This window comes from Carcharhinus amblyrhynchos, chromosome 10 (assembly GCF_965287045.1).
Source record: "Carcharhinus amblyrhynchos chromosome 10, sCarAmb.v2.hapA, whole genome shotgun sequence".
Lineage (NCBI taxonomy): Eukaryota > Metazoa > Chordata > Chondrichthyes > Carcharhiniformes > Carcharhinidae > Carcharhinus > Carcharhinus amblyrhynchos.
Window position 1 is genome coordinate 81003051 of NC_137333.1, and position 21947 is coordinate 81024997.

General features: G+C 40.7%; 1 protein-coding gene across 2 annotated transcripts in view; it reads left to right on the forward strand.

Moving 5' to 3' along the window:
- nbeaa (neurobeachin a) overlaps positions 1 to 21947 on the forward strand; it is an 825376-nt gene that overhangs the window by 205979 nt on the left and 597450 nt on the right. For both annotated transcript variants that reach the window (XM_080197464.1, XM_080197465.1), the window contains exons 11-13: positions 3183 to 3291; positions 4888 to 5040; positions 7042 to 7210. In XM_080197464.1, the coding sequence (XP_080053590.1) occupies positions 3183 to 3291; positions 4888 to 5040; positions 7042 to 7210 (431 nt within the window). The remainder of the gene's footprint in view (positions 1 to 3182; positions 3292 to 4887; positions 5041 to 7041; positions 7211 to 21947) is intronic.

The window sequence follows — 21947 nt, forward strand, 5'->3', positions numbered from 1 at the left end:
TTGCAATCAAAGAAATAAATTTAGTAACTGAATGATACGATAGGCCATGAAATAAACATATGGTTACATCTAATTGTAGAATCATAATATCCTGTCACAACTTCTACCTGCTTCGTTTTATTGGCAATGTTAGAAATCTTACATTTCTCCATGTCATTAATGTAAATAGTGAACAATTGCAGGCCAAAGACTGATCCCTACAGTATTCTACTAGTTACATCTTTCCACTCTGAAAAGAGCCCATTCCAACTTTCTATTTTCTGTTTGTCAGCCAGTTTTCAATCCGTGCCAACACATTCCCTCCAATTCCATGGATGTTTTATTATATGCACCAGCCTCTTATGCCTTTGAGAAATGCCTTTTGGAAATCTAAATATGCTGTATCTGTAGATTCCCTTGTATCTATTCTCCCTGTTACATTTTCAAAGAATTTGAGCAAATTTGTCAAACATGATTTACCTTTAATAAAACAATGTTGATTAAGTTTGATTATATTTGACTCAGTTGGTCTATGCTGGTGATTGTAGCTAACCAGATTTCGGAACTGGAGCTGCAGGTGAACTCCCTGTGAAATACCCACAATGCTGAACAAGTTGTGGATTGAATACATAGTGAGATGATCACACCATAGGTGAGGATTACGCAGGCAAAAAAGGAATGGGTGATCCTCAGGAACAGTAAAAGACTCGGGAAGGTAGTGCAGGAGTTCCTTGTGGTCATCCCCCTCTCAAACAGTTATACCGCTCTGGATACTGTTTCCCTTAGGGGAAAAGAACAGCAGCCAAGTCCAAATTCACAGCATCGGTGGGTGGGATTGCTGCACAGAGGGGTGGGAGGAAAATGAGTGGCAAGGCTATGGTGATGGGGATTCAGTAGTTAGGGGCACAGACAAACACTTCTGTGTCTGCAAACGTCAATTAAGGATGGTGAACCCAAGATGCCATGGAGCAGCTGCAGGGCATTCTCAAGAGGGAAGGTGGACAGTCAGTGATCATGTTACACTGGTACCAACAATATGGGTAAACTAAGAGATGAGGACCTGTAGGCTGAGTACAGGAGATTTGGTGATAAACTCAAATGCAGGACCTCAAATATAGTAATCTCAGGATTACTCTCAGTTCTGCATGCTAGCAAGAGCAGGAATAAAAAGATAGACTAAATTAACATGTGGTCGGAGAGATGATGTAGCTGAGAGGGATTCAGATTCTTGAGGCACTGGGACTGGTTCTGGGAAATGTGGGACCTGTTCAAACCAGCCAGGCTGCATCAAGGCAGAGCTGGGACCAATGTCCTTACAGAGGCTTTTGTTAGTTTTGTTGGGGAGCATTTAAACTTGTGTGGCAGTGGGATGGGATCCCAGAAGTAGGTAAGATTCAGATAAGGAAAATGGAGATAGAGCATTAGCTGGTGATGTTGAAGATGTAGTGATAGACTTGGAATTGCAGGAGAAGCAAAGTTTAAAAATTGTCCAACAAGAAAATTGTTGGGGTTAAACTGTTTAAACTTCAATGTAAGGAATATTACAAATAAGGTAGGTGAGTTAAGGGCACAGGTAGGTGCATGGCAACAAGGTGTCATTGCTATAACAGAAACCTGGCTAAAGAAGGGAAAACACTGGCAGCCCAATATCCCTGGTTGTAAAATCTTTGGACGTGATAGAGTGGGAGATAAAAAAGGAGGGGGAGTAACACTAATGGTTAAAGAACCAATTCCAGTTGTGAGAAAGAATGATGCACCAAACAAACAAAGCTTTATGGGTTGATCTTAGAAATTAGAAAGGGACAGTCACATTGCTGGGAGTGTACAACAGACCCCCAAATAGTGAAAGGAGGTGGAAGAACAAATATGTTGGCAAATTTCTGTCTAAGAACAAGAGGGCAATAATAATGAGACTTTAACTATCCCAATATAAACTGGGATTCAAACAATGTAACAGGAACTAAGGGAGAAAGATTAATGTAGTGTGTCCAGGAAATTTTTTTCAAGCAGCTAGTGACAAGCGGTGAGGGGGAGAGTCAGGCTGAGAAGCAATGAGTGGAAGAATTGGGCAGGGCAGGGATGAGCGAGAGAGTCGAGCAGGGGAGAGGTGAGTGGAAAGGATGAGCGTGGAAACAGTGAATGAGAGACTCGGGCAGTGAGAGGCAAGCTGCAGCGTCAGTCGGGGGAGCGGGATAGTTGAGCAGGGGAGTGGTGAGTGGAGGTATTGGGCAGAGAAGCAGCGAGCGGGAGTGATGGGCAGAGGAACGGTGAGCGAGAAGCACCTCAGGCAAGGGAGGTGGCGAGCGGGAGACTTGGGCAAGAAAGTGTTTGACTGAGAAGTTGAGCAGAGAAGTAGCAAGTGGGAGAGAATATTGAAGAGCGGAAGAAGTCAATCCAAAATAGTGCTGATTGGCAGATTGGGTGCACGTGCTCCGTTGATTGCGGCACAAAACAAATTCAACGCCTTGAACATAAATACTTGTTCATAAGTTGGCCTATTTGTTGTCTAAAAATTTGATCTAAAAAATTTGACTTTTGCACTGTTATATACTGTATTCATACATCACATTGTAAATCTGAGGAATCTATTATACAACATTTTACACCCATGTTCTTCTGATTCCTTACATGGCAGAAGACTTAGGAAAACAAAGTTATAAAAATAATTTGAACTGTTTCCAGATACGTTGGGACATGGAGAGCTTGTTGCTGTGGTATGATTGTTGTAGCTGGCTTGTTTTCATTCCAACCCTCTTTTTTTTTCTGTTGCACATTTCCTGGTTAATTGTGCATAGGTTTCTATCTTTTGATCTCTTGAACATCCTGCCAAAGGTTCTGTGAAAATAGCATATGTAATTTACGTAATCCCTTGCCTGCACCTACAGTACAGAAATACACAAACTCTGCTTGACCATTCTGCGCCTCATAAAATGTGAGGTTCACTCTGAAGATAATTGTTAGAACCATAGAATCGCTACAGTGCTGAAGGAGGCCATTTGGCCCATCAAGTATGCACTAATATTCTTCAAGTGGAAATGTTAGCAGTTCTCCAGTTGTGAACTTCTAGCTTTAAAATTCATTTAGGTAGTTTTGTTCTTAAAATAATCAATCTTTGTAGCAAGCCCTATGGAGAACTCCATAAGAATGGTAAGGAAAACTGTTCTTTTTGAATTTTCTAACCATATTGATATATCTTTGTGCAGTGCAACCCTTCTGGCCTTTCTGGTTGAGCTGCTGAAGAGTTCAGTGGCCATGCAAGAACAAATGTTGGGTGGTAAAGGATTCTTGGTAATTGGCTACCTCTTAGAAAAGGTAAGTCTATCAAGATACACAACATATTATGCCGCAGGGATCGGTGCTGGGGCCTCAACTATTTGCCATTTATATAGATGATCTGGAGGAGGGGGCTGAGTGTAGGGTGTCGAAATTTGCTGATGACACGAAGATAAGTGGAAAAGCAAATTGTGCAGAGGGTGTGGAAAGTCTGCAGAGGGATCTAGATAGGCTGAGCGAGTGGACAAGGACCTGGCAGATGGAGTATAATGTTAGCAAGTGTGAGGTTAGCCACTTTGGCAGGAATAATAGTAGGAGGGATTACTATTTAAAGGGCAAAAAGCTGCAGCATGCTATGGTGCAGAGGGACCTGGGGGTCCTTGTGCATGAGTCGCAAAAACCCAGTCTGCAGGTGCAGCAGGTGATCAAGAAGGCGAATGGGATGCTGGCCTTTATAGCGAGGGGGATAGAATATAAAAGCAGGGAGGTCTTGCTGCAACTGTACAAAGCACTGGTGAGGCCGCAACTGGAGTACTGTGTGCAGTTTTGGTCGCCGCACTTGCACAAGGATATTTTGGCCTTGGAGGGAGTGCAGAGGAGGTTCACTAGGCTGATACCGGAGATGAGGGGGTTGCACTATGAAGAGAGGCTGAATAGACTGGGTCTGTACTCGTTGGAATTTAGAAGGATGAGGGGGGGATCTTATAGAGACATATAAGATAATGAAGGGGATGGATAGGGTAGAGGTAGAGAGATTCTTCCCGCTCAGAAAGGACAGCAGAACTAGAGGGCACAGCCTCAAGATAAGGGGGGAGCAGTTTAGAACGGAGTTGAGGAGGAACTTCTTCACTCAAAGGGTGGTGAATCTCTGGAATTCTCTGCCCGTTGAAGTGGTGGAGGCTACCTCGCTAAATATATTTAAGACACGGGTAGATAGGTTTTTGGTGGGGAAGGGAATTAAGGGCTATGGGGAGAAAGCGGGAAAGTGGAACTGATCCACTTCAGATCAGCCATGATCTTATTGAATGGCGGGGCAGTCTCGAAGGGCTAGATGGCCTACTCTTCCTATTTCTTATGTTAACTTAATTTAGACAGTGGAAATATATCTGGTTGAGCCTGGTTGATGAAGTTAAACGAATAATGATTTATTTTATGACATGTAGATAAACTTGTTTCTCATAATACTGATTTTAAAAGCTTTTGAGATATTATTGAATAATATTAAATAAGGATAACTTACTTTTTATAATGAAAGCTGTGACATTCAGTAGAATTCAAAACTTCCGTTAATTTTGTCAGAGAGCTTATTTGCAAAGCTTCATTTTTTATCTTGTGTGCGAACAGGAAGTCTTTTTGAAATAGTGGGCTAACTGTGTAGTTTCACATGCTTATATAATAGCTAAATATTTACAGCTGCAGAGATAGGTATGTTTGATTTTTGTCAGATTTTGTTGTCATATGATGCAGTTATGCTGAATGACACAGTGGCGTGAAAATTTCAGTTTTTCCAAACTTTTTTTCGATGTTTAAAAATTACTTTGTATAGATTATGTATTCAGGGGGATAAAGATCATGATTTAAAAGAAAATTCAATCACTTACCACATTTTCTGATTTTTCTTCCTTCTTCGTATAGTCATCCAGAGTTCACATAACACGAGCCGTCCTTGAACAGTTTTTGTCTTTTGCTAAATATTTGGATGGTTTGACCCATGGAGCGCCTTTGTTAAAACAGTTGTGTGATCACATCCTATTTAATCCTGCCATCTGGATTCATACTCCTGCAAAGGTATGTTTTTAAAGAATATTAGGAACCCTTGAATGTGGCTGGGAATGCACCCTCCTTTCTGTTTTAACTTACTGATTTTCTGCACAATCATTTTGCCCCACTCTATGAGGATACTGATTCTTTGCTGGGGTATCAGACTTGTGCTTTTCTTCGTGTGTGAACCTTGATGGTGAATGTTTGCACACTACAAGAGGTTTAGAAACCAGGTAGTAAATTTCAGACAAGAGGACATTTAACGTAGTGTTATCAGGAGAATTTATTAAGTGCCAAAAATTATAATTAACAGATCAGGGCAATCTGCATTCCAGTTCAGATGGTTCTTGCTTCCCATATGGTTCTAGTGGTAACTTATTTTCTCTTGTCTCTCCCTACATCATCCTTAAGTTTGTATAACAAACCTCTCCAAATTTTTTGTTCTTGTCTGTTGTAGCCAGGGCCTTTTTCTGTATTCCAGTGTGTGCTGTCACATTCTAATTAATCAATGCATACATATCACTGCTTCAGTTAATCTTGTTATTTCATCTGTCAATGCTTTCATTAATTGTGGCCTCAGGTCTGAGTACGTGCCGGACAGCAAATATTTAACATGTAAACCATCCATTGTTAACTCTTTCCTGTATAAATATTCACTGGGACATGCTGACTCCTGCATTCATAAAATCACATAATCCCTATAGTGCAGAGGGGAGGCCACTTGGTCCATCGAATCTGCATCAACTCTCTGAAACAGCACTTTATCCAGGCCCACCCCATCCCTGCAACCCTGTGCATTGACCGTGGCTAATCCAATTAACCTACAAGTCTTTGGTCATGAGGCAATTTAGCATGGCTAATCCACCTAACCTATGCATCTTTGGACCCTGTGAGGAAACTGGAGCACCCGGAGGAAATCATACAAAGGAAAAATGTGCAAACTCCACACAGACAGTCATCCACTGGAATTGAACCCAGCTCGCGGGTGCTATGAGGCAGCAGAGCTAACTGCTGTGCCACCTTTATGCTCCAAGATGAATCCATTTGATTATAGCTCCAAGTCAGCTAAGTTCTGAAATTCCTTTCCTAAACCACGACACCTCTCTGTCTCATTTAAAATGCTCTTTAAAAACTACCTCTTTGACAAAGCTTTTCATGAATTAAATGTCTTCTTTGGTAAGGTTTTAAGTTGTGTCTGGTTATGATCCTCTGAAGTCCCTTGGGATGTTTCACTCTGTTAAAGACACAATATAAATGCAAAAATAATGTGAATGTTGGAAATCTAAAATAAAAACAGGAAATGATGGAAATTCTCAGCAGGTCTATTTAGAGAAAAAGAGAGTTAATCTTTCAGGCCAATAAACTTTTATCAAAACTGAGAAAAGGTAACCATGTATTAGATTTTAAGCAATTCAAAGGTGGGGAGGAAGGTGCAAAGGAGAATACAAGGTCTGTGATTGGGTGAAAGGCAGGAGAGATTAAATGATCAAAGAGTTGGTGCTGCAAGACCACAGATAATAGAAATGGGACAAATAAAGAAATAAAAGCTGTGATTAGAGGGACATGATTGACAGACTGATGAATTGTTCCTGTGCAAAAGCCATGAAAAAAGCAAAAAATAAGAGAGGAATATCAAAATCTGCAAAGAAAACAGAGACAAGATGGGCAGAAGTAACAGGTCTGAAGTTGTTGAAATTGATGTTGAATCCCAAGGCTGTAAAATGCCTAATCGTAGGATGAGGTCCTCAAACTTGTATTGAACTTCATTGGAACACTGCAGGAGGCTTAAAGAGGCCAGAGTGAGAGCAAGGTGGGGTGTAAGATATTGCCTGCTATTTTAATTGCATGCTAATATTGGTAAACTAATTGAAGTTTTTGATGAAGTGTTAATAACTGCACAGCTTTGAAGGCTTTACTGTAATTGAATGTATATATAAATGATTTAATTATGTTAATATTTCATTTTTGGGCACACGTTTAATTGTGTTTAGCAGCTGAGACAAGTTGTCTTTTATGTTTAATTTCTAGGTGCAGCTTTCCCTTTATACCTACTTGTCTGCTGAATTCATTGGCACAGCTACAATCTACAGCACTATACGTAGAGTGGGTACTGTGCTGCAACTAATGCATACACTTAAGTATTACTACTGGGTAATTAATCCATCTGATTGCAGTGGCATTTCTTCCAAAGGGCAAGGTAAGAATTATATGAAGCTGTTTTTCTAATGTTACAAAAAATGCAATTAACAGAATCTTCTCATGTTACTCCTTCAAAATTCTAATATTGCCGCTTTCAAATGTTTGAGCATATTTGATTACACTTATTTGACTCAACAATTGTAATAGCTGCTTAATATAATAGCTACAAAACGCAGCTTAGATTTACAAGCGATATAATTAAAGGAATTTTGACATTAAGGTGCTTTCTGATAAACACACAGATGTTGATGGAGAAAATTTACTTAATATTTCAGTAGATTAAAAATATCAACATGGGTACCAGAGCAGGCCTTTGAGCCTGCTCAAAAATCAGAACTTCTTGAACAATATATCTGGTATCTTTACTCGTGGAACTGGCTTACATTAATTTAGTCGGTCTGCTTGTGATGAAAATACCAATGCAACTGGTCTTCTAATGATAAAGAACTCATCCATGCCTTTGCTACCACTAGGCCCAACTACTTCAAAGCTGTTTTAGCCAGTTTCCCACCTTGCGCCTTCTTTGACCAACATGCTCTTCGTCCCATTCAGCCGTCACTCTCTTTCTGACCTGTATTGGCTCCCTGACAACACCCTGATTTTACAATTCTTATCTTTCCTTTCAAACTCATCCATGACCTTTCCTTTGCTCTCTTTCTAACATTCAACTGTCTAAGATCTCTGCACTCCTTCAATTCTGGCCGCTTGCACATCCCAAGTTTTCATTGCTCTATTATTAGCAGCCCTGCCTTCAACTGTCTCGGGCTTAATCTCTGAAATTCCCCCTCTAAATCTAAATGCGCAGTTACCACCCCTGCCTCCTTTAGGATGCTCCTTAAAACATACCTCTTTCATCTGTTCTAATTGGCTTGGTGCCAATTTTTGTTTGATAAAGTTCTTGTGAAGCATTACGGGATTTAAGAAAAATATTCTTTCATGGGATATGGGGGACATTGACAAGGCCAGTATTTATTACCCGACCCTAATTGCCACAGCTGAGTCGTTTACTAGGCTATTTTGGAGAGAAGTTAAGGGACATCGCAGTTTGTCTGGATTCATGTGGTTTGAATCATAGAAACTCTACAGAAAAAAGCCATTTGGCCCATTGAGTCTGCACCGACCACAATCCCACCCAGACCCTACCCCCATATCCTGACATATTTACCCGCTAATCCCTCTAATCTACACATCTCAGGACACTAAGAGGCAATTTTAGCATGGCCAATCAATCTAACCTGCACATCTTTGGACTGTGGGAGGAAACCCACACAGACACGAGGAGAATGTGCAAACTCCACCCAGACAGTGACCCAAGCCAGGAATCAAACCCAAGTCCCTGGAGCTGTGAAGCAGCAGTGCTGATCACTGTGCTACTGTGCCGACTGGGTAAGGATGGCAGATTTCGCTCCCTAAAGGACATTAGTGAACCAAATGGGTTTTTAACGACAATGATAGTTTCATGGTCACAGCTATTAAACCTGTCTTCAAATTCTGGATTTATCAATTAATTGAATTACAGTTTAATTTATTGAATGAGACTAGCTGTATATTCCAGATTTTATGAACCGAATGTAAATTCCACTAGCAGCCATGGTGGGATTTGAACCCGTGTCCCCAGAGCATGAGCCTGAGTTTCTGGATTACAAGTTGAGTGGCAGTGCCACTGCACTGCCACTCCCTCCCCCATGTTTATAGTGTTAAAGACACAATGTAAATTACAAGTTGCAAGTTCTTGTTTAGAAGACAAATAAGAAAACTTAGTCATGAACAGGAAAAGAATCTTGTGTTGTAGTTGTCAACTCCTGTTCGCTTTTGTATTGATTGTTGCAGTATATTTTGTTGTTTTATTAGCACTTTACAGGTTGATGGCTGAATGCATGAACTGTGCTAAAAATGGAATCACCTGGAAAAAAGAAAGATTTTCTGAAAGTCAAACTAATGTAGGCAAATGGGAAACTATAACTTCGTGCTAGCACAAACGATGTGATAGAACTTTGGTATGAAGTCACCCAAATTGGATTTTGGCAAGTGGTTTTTGACCATTTCAAGGTAGTTTTCACTGACAGCTGTATAGCTAGTTAGTGTGATGTGAACTTAAGTGTTTCTGGGTTGAATTTTTCCAGTTACTTTTTGATCATTATTTCTCACAATTTGCCATGAGAAAAGACTAAATGGGGCAATGGCATGAACACAACGTAAAGGAGAATGAAATTGAGTAGCTATTAGTCCCAAACTGGTCTCTGTCTTTCTGCATGCTGTTGGTGTTTCCAGTGGGTATGGGGGAGAGTGGTGGAAGCTCACCAAAACAACTGAGGGCTTCGTTAACATATGGAACTGAAGGTTGGACATCCTGTATGCAATTTCCCACCATTTGTCATGCAGAACATTCAAGTTCAATCATCAAAAAATTAGTGTTGCTAGAAACTGAGGAGGGTCAGGTGACAGTTTATTTAAAGAGCAAAGGAATAAAATGTCTGAAATAAATATATCAGGGGTGGCTCAGTGAGTAGCAGCCTTATCTTTGAATGAGAAAATTGCGAGTTCAAGTCCCATTCAGAAACTTGAGTGCAAAAATGTAGAGTAAAATTGATTATTGCAGGAATGCTGCATTATCAGAGGTGCCATCGTTTTGATGAGATATTAAACTGAGCCTCTCTGCTCAAATGGATGTAAAAATCCATGACATTATTTCAAAGAAGAGCAAAGGAGTTGTCTCTGAAGTCTTGGCTAATATTAATCCCTCAATCAACATCATTTAAAAAATAGATTTTCTTGTCAGTGTGATGCTGTTAATCTTGATCTGGATGTGAATTATGACAATTGATGGTAAAAAAGTTATGTCAGAATTGTGTAATTCCAGACAGATATTGATTTCAAACTATAATCTGCAGAACAACTTTTTCAAAGTCACTGAAGATAACTTGATCATTTGCTTAATTGTGTGGCTTGGAATGGCTTATTTTGATATGTGTTTGACTAAAGTTATCTTGCATTCAAGTGTTACTCTTTTGTTATTGACTATTATGCACAATGTTTTGACTTCTTTGGCTCAATAAAGCTGCCAAACAGCCTTCCTCAGCCAAAAGGATGGAGATAGTCTGGCCAGCTGACCTCCATGACCATTTTTGCTACTGTTCTATAATCAGTGGGTGTTTTTTCCCCCCATCAAACTGAGATGAAAGATCCCTTATTACAGGCTGCTAACCTTGTTTACCCAGTGGCCTGGTTGAGCTCATTCCCAAGCAGTCTTCTGTTGAGGCAAGCCTACATGTGCTATTGCACTACCTGTGATTCGTGTGTAGTTGTCACATGGTGAGACTTTACTCCCGCTGTTGACACAGAGTAAAGCTAAAGAATTTTTTTTCCCAATTTTCTCCCCTTCTCTCCTCTCCTGAAGGTGGTGACTCATGCTGGGGTATGGTTCCACAGGCACCAGCAGCCCTCCGGTACCTCACCCAAGGGTCTGTTCTTCATGTGTGAGCCTATACGGTGAGTATCGGTGGGCTATTCGACTGTGGGGCATCATTGCCAAGGGAGTCCTTTCTGCACCTGATGTCCATGCATGCATTTTTGGCAAGATAGCTTCATATTGACCTGGAGTTGATAGTTTGCTGACTTTTTTGTGCCCCCTCTCTACTCTGAAACTTTGAATCTTGAAGTTTGTGTTGAATTTGATTGGAACAGTGATAGCAAGCTTGGAATGCAAATTAAAGGCAAAAATTGAAATCTCAAACCATAGATCAAGATTCTGCTGAGAACGTAACTGTGTTTAGGTCAGCCTTCAAAACTGGGATCTGATAATTATATTTTAACCAATATGAGAATGGATTGCACAACAGTTCAACACAAGTATTGGTGATATGTGCAGTAATTACTTTGTGTTGAGGCGCTATGGTCCTAATGGCCCAACTGCATAATTTTGGATGATTGAAAAATAATAACTGATGAACATATTAAATTAGTACTGTATTATCCAAATTAACTTGTTCATACATTCTGCTACTTTCTTTTTAAATATATTGCATTAAATTGGTTGTTGAGCTGTGTTTTATAAATGAAGACAAAGGAGTTGTTAGTAAACTTCTGAAGAATAAAAGATGTATGTTATGATGTCACATGGAAAGGAGATATGGAAAATGAGCTTCAGTCACTTCCTTACATTTTTTCCACTCCCCTAAATTAAACTTATAGCATAATTTGGAATCTGCGTTCATCATCAAGATGCTTTCTCTTTTTCTTGTAACCTAAACTATAACGTTTTCTTGCATTATTTTTCTGAGGCGAAGAATTGAGAACATAATGTAATTAACAAAAGCTTCTGTCAATTAACTGCTTCTGAAAATCACAAAGGTCTAATATGCCAATTCTTTCTGGAAAAATTGAATCCTACAGCAGTAACAGTTGTAACTATGTGAGACATTATTCTCAGAGAGACTGCGCTGAGACAAAAGTTGACCAGATTTAGTAGGGGTCCTTTGAATGTATTTGATAATCAGTATGTTGCACATTCAATAAGGAAGGATGCAATAATTTACATCGTGAAGTAAGAGAAATGAGCGAACTGTGGTTAGATGAATTCTTTAAAAATAATACCTTAGCCGAATTAGAAGAATTGACGATAAAGATGTTGAGCTGGAAATCAATTATTTTTGGTTGGATGAAAGATGACCTTGCCCATTATTAAATTACTGGAAAATGTAGCTGATCAGTGGATAAACAGTTCCACAAAGATAATACAAGATCTATGTGATGTATTAAAGAACATAAAAGTAAACATTCTGTAGATTAATAACAAAAATAGGACTAAGATTTGTTTTTTCAGGAAGGAAAATTGATACATATTGTGGCAATATTGCAGTAAAACAAAAAAAGGTATCGAAGGAAACCAAGATGAAAATCCTCAAGTATGGGTAAAGAAAATAGCAAGGACTTTTTACAAGCATGTATGAATCAAAAGGGTAGTCAGTGAATGGACAGGACCACTTGCAAATAATAGAAACTCTACAGTGCAGAAGGAGGCTATTCAGCCCATTGAGTCTGAATTCTACCTCGGCCCACACCCCTGCCCCATTCCCATAACCATGTGCATTTACGTGGCCACGAACCCTAAGGGGCAATTTAGCATGACCAATCCACCTAACCTGCATATCTTTGGACTATGTTAGGTTAGGTGCAATGGCCATACTAAATTCTCCCTCAGTGTACCTGAACAGGTACCGGATTGTGGTGACTAGGGGATTTTTCACAGTAACTTAGTAGCAGTGTCAATGTAAGCCTACTTGTGACTTAGAATGTGCAAACTCCACAAAGACACCAAGGCTGGAATCGAACCCACACCCTGGTGCTCTGAGGCAGCAATGCTAATCACTGTGCCATCATGCTGCCCATAAATGAAGGAAGTCCTTTTAATTTTGAATGAGGGAGTGGTATGCTTAATAAGTAGCTCCCCTCAGTTATTAAGGTGGGGGGGAAATAGTGCCCGAAGATGATGTTAGAAATCTGTTATTGGAGGTACAATTGGAAAGAACTTATAGTTTAAAAATAAGTAAAGAAGTCACCAGGCTAAATGGTATGTGTCTCAAATACTGTCGGGAGTGGGGAGCAGAAAGCTGATTTTCTTTCTGAAAATTGGAGTTTTGCTGAAAGATTAGAGATTTTCATATGTTATATCATGGATTGAAAAATGGGGAAAGGGTCAAGCGAGTATGTTACAGTTCAGTTAGCCTTGTATCAGTTGTAATTGCTATAGACAATAAAATATACACTTCGAATGGCATGGACTAATCAAGGGCAGTCAGCCTGGATTTGTGAAGGATAGATCACATTTGGCCAATTTAATTAATTTTTGAGAACATTTGAGTGTACAGCTTAAGGGAGTATGGCTATTGTAAAATATAAATTAGAATATAAATTTTAAAAACATAAGACACCACAATGAGGACTTGTTAGAAAGGAAAAGCTACTGAAGAGAATGTAGCTAATGGATGGACATATTATGTGGCGATATAAACAGTGAGGACCAGTAAATTGATATTTTTGTGTTGGTGAGTCATAGCTGATAGAATGCATCGGAGATTTGCTTTCATTTATGTACATATTTAGACATGGTCACAAGATTAATGATTTTTAATTTTGAAGATATCCTAAATTGGAAGTTTGGCAAACCATAAGGAATTGCAGATTATAACACGTAATTGAATAGTGGTAATAAACAACTTGAAAGGAAAGGTCAGATCAAAAATGTGTGTGGTTTGGTGAAGGAAGGTCAAGACCAAATTCAGTATTAAATTCAAATAGAGTGAGAGAGAGAGAGAGGATTATGGACATCACTGTGGGGGAAAGGGCAGGGCACAGATGTGGGTGTGGTGAGAAGGAAAGGGAACCTCTCTGTTGTCTTTGCAAGGCCTGGATTTCATACCACTGAAGAGAAATGAAGTGGATTATTTCCCTTTCGAGAATTAGATTTTTATTAACTTAGGTTTGACTTTGCTGACAGTGGAGGGGAGAGAGAAGGAATTGAAATGTTTCCTGCGTTAAATTTTCCTTTGGGTGCATAAGGGTTCCAAAAACAACCGTGTCATGATTTTCTATCATTGACTCAAAGCTGAGGGTCCTTTTTTTGCACACCACATACTTTCGCTCTAACTTGGAAGAATGATCTTTCTGTTCCAGCAACATCATGATAGCTAGCTTTTGTATAGCATCTTTAATGCCTAAAACAGGAGTCTTATGAAGCAAAAATAGAGACTGAGCCACAGAAAGTCCTTTTAGGGCATTTTGCTAAAAGCTTGATGAAAAAAGTAGGCTTTAGGGAGCCTCTTAAAAGAGGAAAGTAAGGTGGGAAAGTTTATGGAGGCAATGCCAGAGCTTGGAGTTGAGGCAGCAGAAGGCACAGTCATTTGTGAAGATGCAATTTAAAATCAGGGATGCTCAAGAAGCCAGAATTAGATGAGCTTGGATAGCTCAATGGTTATAAGTTAACTGCACCTACATCTATACGAAAGATAACTGATGGATTAGAAACCAAAGCAAGTCATTGCAAGAAACTTCGACATAGAAACATAAAAAAAAGAGCAAAGATATGCCATGTGTCCCACTGAGCCTTCTGCGTCATTCAGTCTGATAGTGGCTGATCCTCTATCTCAATGCCATTCTCCTACTCTCTACCCCCTTGATGCCTGTACTGTCTAAAAATCAAACTTTTTTTTCTTAAGTACACTTAGTGACTTTGCCCACACAGCTTTCTTGTTCTTTGAGTGAACAAGTTTCACCTCATCTCAGCCCTAAATGCCCTACCTTGTTTCATTAGACCGTGACCCCTTGTTTTAGACTGCCTAGATCCAGTCTGTCCAGCCATGTCAGAATTTTATACATTTCAGTTAGATACCCTCTCATTCTTCTAAACTCCAGTGAATACCTGCCTAGTTGATGGAATTTCTCTTCATATGACAATCCTGTCAACCCAGGAATCTGTCTGGTGAACCTTTGCTGCTCTCTGTTTAGATAAGCATATATTTTCTTAGATAATTTTACAGCGCAGTACAGGCCCTTTGGCCCTCAATGAGGAGACCAGAATTGCACACAACACTACAGGTGTGGTCTCAGCAAATCCCTGGACATCCTTCTGTATTCAAATCCTGTTGCAATGAAGGCCAACATACCATTTCCCTTTCTAACTGCTTGCTGCACTTGCATGCTTGCTTTCAATGACTGGTGTACAAGCTCACCCAAGTCCCTTTGTACATCAGCATGTCTCAATCTAATACCATTTATTTAATACTCTGCATTCTATTTTTCTACCAAAATGGATAATTTCACACTTACCCACATTATACTGTATATGCCATGTATTTGCCCATTCACTTAACTTACCTAAATCGCTTGGAGCCTCTATACTTCGCCCTCACCACTCATAATAGCACCTAATTTTGTGTCCTGGCTATGATCAATTTGGATTTAGGAAATGCTGTGGACTTTAGTAAAGCGTTTGACAAGGTGTCTCATGGCGTGCTGGTGCAAAAGGTTAAATCTCACGGGGTAAAAGGTGAGCTAGCTAGATGGGTGGAGAACTGGCTTGGCCATAGAAGACAGAGGGTAGCAGTGGAGGGGTCTTCCTCTGGTTGGAAAAAGTGACTAGTGGTGTTCTGCAGTACAAACAGCAGAGGTACTGGGACCTCTGCTGTTTGTGATCATGTATAAATGATTTGGAAGAAGATGTAGCGGGTGCAATCAGTAAGTTTGTGGACGACACGAAGATTGCTGGAGTTGTGGAGAGTGATGAACATTGTCAGAGGATACAGCAGAATATAGGCTAGAAAATTGGGCGGAGAAATGGCAGATGGAATTTAATCTAGATAAATGCGAAGTGATGCATTTCGGTAAATTTAATGTAGGGGGGAGCTACACAATAAATGGCCGAACCATCAGGGGTATAGACACACAGAGGGACCTGGGCGTGCAAATCCACAGATCCTTAAAGGTGGCACCACAGGTGGAACATAGAACCCTACAGTGCAGAAAGAGTCCCATTGGCCCATCGAGTCTGCGCTGAACACCATCCCACCCAGACCCTACCCCCATATCCCTACATATTATACCCACTAATCCTTCTAACCTATGCATTCCTGGACACTAAGGGGCAATTTCTTAGCATGGCCAATCAACCTAACCCGCACATCTTTGGACTGTGGGAGGAAACCGGAGTACCCAGAGGAAACCCATGCAGACATGAGGAGAATGTGCAAACTCCACACAGACAGTGACCTGAGCCGGGAATTAAACCCAGGACCCTGGAGCTGCGAAGCAGCAGTGCTAACCACTGTGCTACCGTGCTGCTCAAAGATGGAGAGGGTGGCAAAGAAGGCATATGGCATGCTTGCCTTTATTGGATGGGCATAGAGTGTAAAAGTTGGCATATGATGTTGCAGCTATATAGAACGTTGGTTAGGCCACATTTGGAATATTGCATCCAGTTCTGGTCGCCACACTACCAGAAGGATGTGGAGGCTTTGGAGAGAGTACAGAAAAGGTTTACCAGGATGATGCCTGGTATGTAGCGACATAGCAATGAAGAGAGATTGGGTAAACTGGGGTTGTTCTCCCTGGAAAGGAGGAGGATGAGGGGCAACCTAATAGAGGTGTATAAAATTATGAAGGGCATAGATAGGGTGAACAGTGGGAAGCTTTTTCCCAGGTCGGAGGTGACGAACACAAGGGGTCAGTAGTTCAAGCTGAGGGGGGCAAGGTTCAACACAGATGTCAGGGGAACATATTTTACACAGAGGGTGGTGGGGGCCTGGAATACACTGCCAAGCAAGGTGGATGAGGTGGACACGCTGGGATCATTTAAGACTTATCTAGATAGCCGCATGAACAGACTGGGAATAGAGGGATACAAACGAATGATCTAGTTGGACTCATGAGTGGCGCAGGCTTGGAGGGCCAAAGGGCCTGTTTCTGTGCTGTATTGTTCTTTGTTCTTTGCTGCAGCAGTGATGAAAGTGTTAAATGAAAGAAGCAGAGTGTACCAGTAAGAAGTACACATCTGCTTTGTGGGTTATGAAAAAGCTTTCGACAAGGCAAAGTCCCAAAAGCTGTTGAAAGTGCTGCAGGCAATCAGTGTTGATTAAATAGATAAAAGAATGATTGTAGCTCAATACATGGGATTGCTTGCTACAAACAGGACAGTATTTGATCATAGCATCACAGGGCAGAAGGAGACGATTTGGCCCATCGAATCTGCATCAACTCTCTCTTTGACAGAGTGTCTTAGCCAGCACACACACACACACACACACACACACACACACACACACACACACACACAGTGGAACTTGTTAAGCAAGATTTACACATACTTGTGAAAAACAGTGAAGTAACATCGGAGATTCTTATTCTGGTTGCCAGGACTTGAGTGTTGCCAGCATGGATGATATGTTCCTCTTTTCCTATCCCTGAACTGATGTTGAATTGTGTTTAGGAGAATCCTACCCCAGAAACCATGGTGATACTGTACTAACAAAGAATCTGATTTTACAACTTTTATGTCCACTCCTTATTATTCCTGAATCCCTTCTTTGGAATTAGTCCAAATTTACCTGTTCAATTGGATGATGGTGCGAGTCATCTGATGTCACCCCACCTCTGTAACTAGAGTTTTGTAAACTAAAGGCAAATATCCATCTTTATTCCTCCAGAGTCTACATTCAATTTTGAACATCTCCGTTAGGTACAAAGCAGTTACAAAGTCGCATCCTCTTACCAGTAGTACATATAAACATTCACATCAACGTGCTCTAATCCACGATCCCACGAATACTAAACGTTAATAACACTTCTTGTCAATAATGTCAAAACAGAAAGAAAAGTTTTCCTCAAATACAGATGTTGTGCCCTACAAATATAATTAGTTAATTAAATCAATGCATGGTTTTGTTTGAAGATAAAGTGTCATCCTAAATTCAAGCTACTGTTTAGCAATTTCTCCCATCCACACACTCAGGCAACTTAGTCACAAAACCATAACACGGAAACATAGAAATTAGAAGCCGAAGTAGGCCATTTGGCCCTTCGAGCTTGTTCCGCCATTCGTTTTGATCATGATGATCATCGAATTCAATATCCTGATCACCTTCCCCCCCCCCCATATTCCTTGATCCCTTTGACTCCAAGAATTATATCCAATTTCTCCTTGAAATCAGATGTTTTGGCTTCAGCAGTTTCTATGGTAGTGAATTCCACACGTTCAACACCCTTTGGGTGAAGAAATTTTTCCTCACCTCAGTTCTGAAAGATTTAGCCCTTATCCTCAAACTATGACCTCTAATTCTGGACTCTCCCCACCATTGGGAACATTATTTTTGAATCTATTGTCTATCCCTGTTCAAATTTTATAAGTTTCTATGAGATCCCCTCTTCTAAACTCCAGTGAATATAATCATAACTAATATAGCCTCTTCTCAAATGACAGACCTGCCATCCCAGGACCTGATAAAGTTCAGTTTCTCACAAACAACAGGTACCAACTTGTAAAGTATCCCAACTGCTTTGACTGCCCATTATCTTGCAAACAGACATGCAAATTGAGCGAATTAAAAAGTGGTTAAAGGGTAAAATCCCCTGATGTTACAAACCAGCAACAAACCCTAAGAAATAGTAGTTTTATCAAAATCTTGCATCAGGGTGCTGAATGGCCTACTGTTGTTCCTATGTTCCTCTATCATCAAGTAACTGTGACAAGGTTGGATTGGCTTTATTCTAAGGAATACAAACTTGTTGAAAGAAGTAACCAAAGTAAGATTGGAGAAGTATAGACCAAGGGGAAAGAGACTGATGATGTCAGATAATTTGAAATTGAAAATGGGAGACTCCTATGAGCAAATGAAGAGGAAAGCTCAAGATTGAGAAGCTTGGAGAAATGAGCAAAGATCTGCCCTTACTTAGATCATGACTACTACTATCCTGGTAGCTTGTGGGACTGGAGGAGATTAGAGATAGAGAGGCAAAGCCATGCAGGGATTTGAAAACAAGGGTGAGAATTTTAAAATTTAAGTTGTGTTTGACTGGGTGCCAATACAGGGAAGTGAACACAGATGTTGGCTGGATAGGACTAGAATCATAAAATCCCTACAGTACAGAAGGAGATCATTCAACCCATTGAGTCAGTACCAACCACAGTCCCACCCAGGCCCTATTCCTGTAACCTCACACATTTACCCTGCTAATCCCCCTGACACTAGGGGCAATTTAGCATGGTCAATCAACTTTACCTGCACATTTTTGGACTGTGGGAGGAAACTGGAGCACACAGAGGAAACTCATGCAGAGATGGGGAGAAAGTGCAAACTCCACACAGTGATTGAGGGTCCCTGGCACTGTGAAGTAGCAGTGCTGACAATTGTACCACCATGCAGTTGATAAGGAGGATATGCTAGATATTCTTGAGGGTTTGAAAATAAGTCCCCTGGGCTGGACGGGATTTACCCTAGGATTCTCTGGGAGGCAAGAGAGGCGATTGCGGAGCCTCTGGCTCTGATCTTCAGGTCGTCGTTGGTCACAGGTATAGTGCCAGAAGATTGGAGGATAGCGAATGTTGTCCCATTGTTTAAGAAGGGGAACAGAGACTTCCCTGGGAATTATAGACCGGTGAGTCTTACTTCTGTTGTGGGCAAGGTTTTAGAAAAAATTATTAGGGATAGGATTTATAGTTATTTAGAGAGTAATGAATTGATTGGAGATAGTCAGCATGGTTTTGTGGAGGGTAGGTCGTACCTTACTAACCTTATAGAGTTTTTTGAGAAAGTGACCAAAGAGGTGGATGGGGGTAAGGCAGTTGACGTGGTATATATGGACTTTAGTAAGGCGTTTGATAAGGTTCACCATGGAAGGCTTCTGCAGAAAATGCAGATGTATAGGATTGAGGGTGATTTAGGTAATTGGATCAGGAATTGGTTAGCAGATAGGAGACAGAGGGTGGTGGTTGATGGTAAGTATTCGTCATGGAGTTCGGTTACAAGTGGTGTGCCTCAGGGATCTGTTTTGGGGCCACTGCTGTTTGTAATTTTTATAAATGATCTGGATGAGGGTATAGAAGGATGGATTAGTAAATTTGCTGATGACACCAAAGTCGGAGGTGTGGTAGATAGTGAGGAAGGGTGTCATAGTTTACAGAGAGACTTGAACAAGTTGCAGAGCTGGGCCGAGAGGTGGCGGATGGAGTTTAATGCGGAAAAGTGTGAGGTAATTCACTTTGGCAGGAATAACAGATGTGTAGAGTATGGGGCTAACGGTAGGACTCTGAATAGTGTGGATGAATAGAGGGATCTAGGTGTATGTGTACATAGATCCCTGAAAGTTGGGAATCAAGTAGATAAGGTTGTTAGGAAGGCATACAGTGTCTTGGCGTTTATTGGTAGGGGGATTGAATTTAGGAGCCGCAGCATCATGTTGCAACTGTACAAAACTCTGGTGTGGCCGCAGTTGGAGTATTGTGTGCAGTTCTGGTCCCCACATTATAGGAAGGATGTGGAGGCTTTGGAGAGGGTGCAGAGGAGGTTTACCAGGATGTTGCCTGGTATGGAGGGGAGGTCCTATGAGGAGAGACTGAGGGATTTGAGGTTGTTTTCGTTGGAAAGAAGGCGGCTAAGAGAGGACCTTATTGAAGCATATAAGATGATTAGAGGTTTAGATAGGGTGGACAGTGATAGCCTTTTTCCTCGGATGGAGAAAACTAGCACGAGGGGGCATAGCTTTAAATTAAGGGGTGGTAGTTATAGGGCGGATGTCAGAGGTAGGTTCTTTACCCAGAGGGTGGTGAGGGATTGGAATGCCCTGCCTGCTGCAGTTGTAAATGCGCCTAGTTTGGGGGTGTTTAAGAGATCCGTGGATAGGTTTATGGATGGAAAGGGATTGGTTTAGGTTAGAGGGTCATTGCTTTTTAACTGGTCGGCGCAACATCGTGGGCCGAAGGGCCTGTTCTGCGCTGTAATGTTCTATGTTCTATGCTACCCTAAGGGTGCAGGTGGCAGAGTTTTGGATAACCTCAAGATTTTATGGAGAGTAAAATGTAGGAGATTGGTCAGGAATACTTTGGAGTAGCCAAGTCATAGAACCAAGCTTGTTTTACCAATGTAATGGGAGAGATTAGGTTTGCTCTGGCCACACAATTAAACCCACAGATTTATGGAAAATTAACTCTTTGTGCATTCTCTATGTTGTTTTAATTGATTTGCTTTGAAACAAGATGGAGTCAAGAGATCAGGTGACCTTTCTCTCTCAGCTGGAGGTTAGTCTGCTCAGGGCATTAAAAATGCAAATTGCCTTTTGGGATGTTCCACTGAGAAAATGCAACATGTTACTACTTGTGGATTTTAACAGCTGCTGTTGTCCAAGTACCTGTACAAACTACTGCACAATGGCCCCGCAGGTTTATTAGCTGCAGAATGAAATCCCACAGAAAGGATGTGAGAAGAACTTATTTTATCTGAAAGAGATACAAATGGCCAAAATGCAAATCTTATTGTGTGTCAAATCTTAAGTCGTCAGGGGCTATTTGTGCAGACAATGGGAAAGAGTCACTTGAGGAAACCAGCTTTTGTTAAGAAACAGTTATTGATTCACATTTTGAGTGCAGGCTTAAATCAAGCCAGTTATTCTGGGGGACAAAGAGACTCAGAGGAAAGTGATCCTGCCCAGAAAATGAAGGACCATGCCTAGAATCCACAAATAGGTGGAGGAGCCTTTTCCTACTAATTTGAAGAACCAAGCCAGACCTTTGCTACAAGGTCTTGATTACAACCTGACTGGAACAAAACCAGAAACTTGCTGCTGCATGGAAGAAAGCACTATAAATTTGTCGCCAGAAATTTCCAGCTTCCATTTCTTCAGTGAACCAAAATGGAGTCATCAGGTCTACAGTGTTTTAAGCTTCTGACTCAAAAGACTAATTAACCGTTTGGACTTTTTACAAACTCAAGTGCTTTTAATTACTCTTCTGTAATCAGTTTTTTTGTGTGTGCCCTCTGTGAATGATTGTCATTGTGAATACATTTGGATATTGACAAACTTTTTTTTTTGTTTTAAACTTATGAGAAATGTTATCTTGTCTTTTCTTGAGATCACGATATTTAAGGGGTAAAAACACACCCTCTTAAAAAAAAATCTATTTGCAATAAGTCGAGAAGAGGAAAGAAAGGGGAACCATTCTACTGTCCACCTGTCGATTTGGTTTGGGAGTT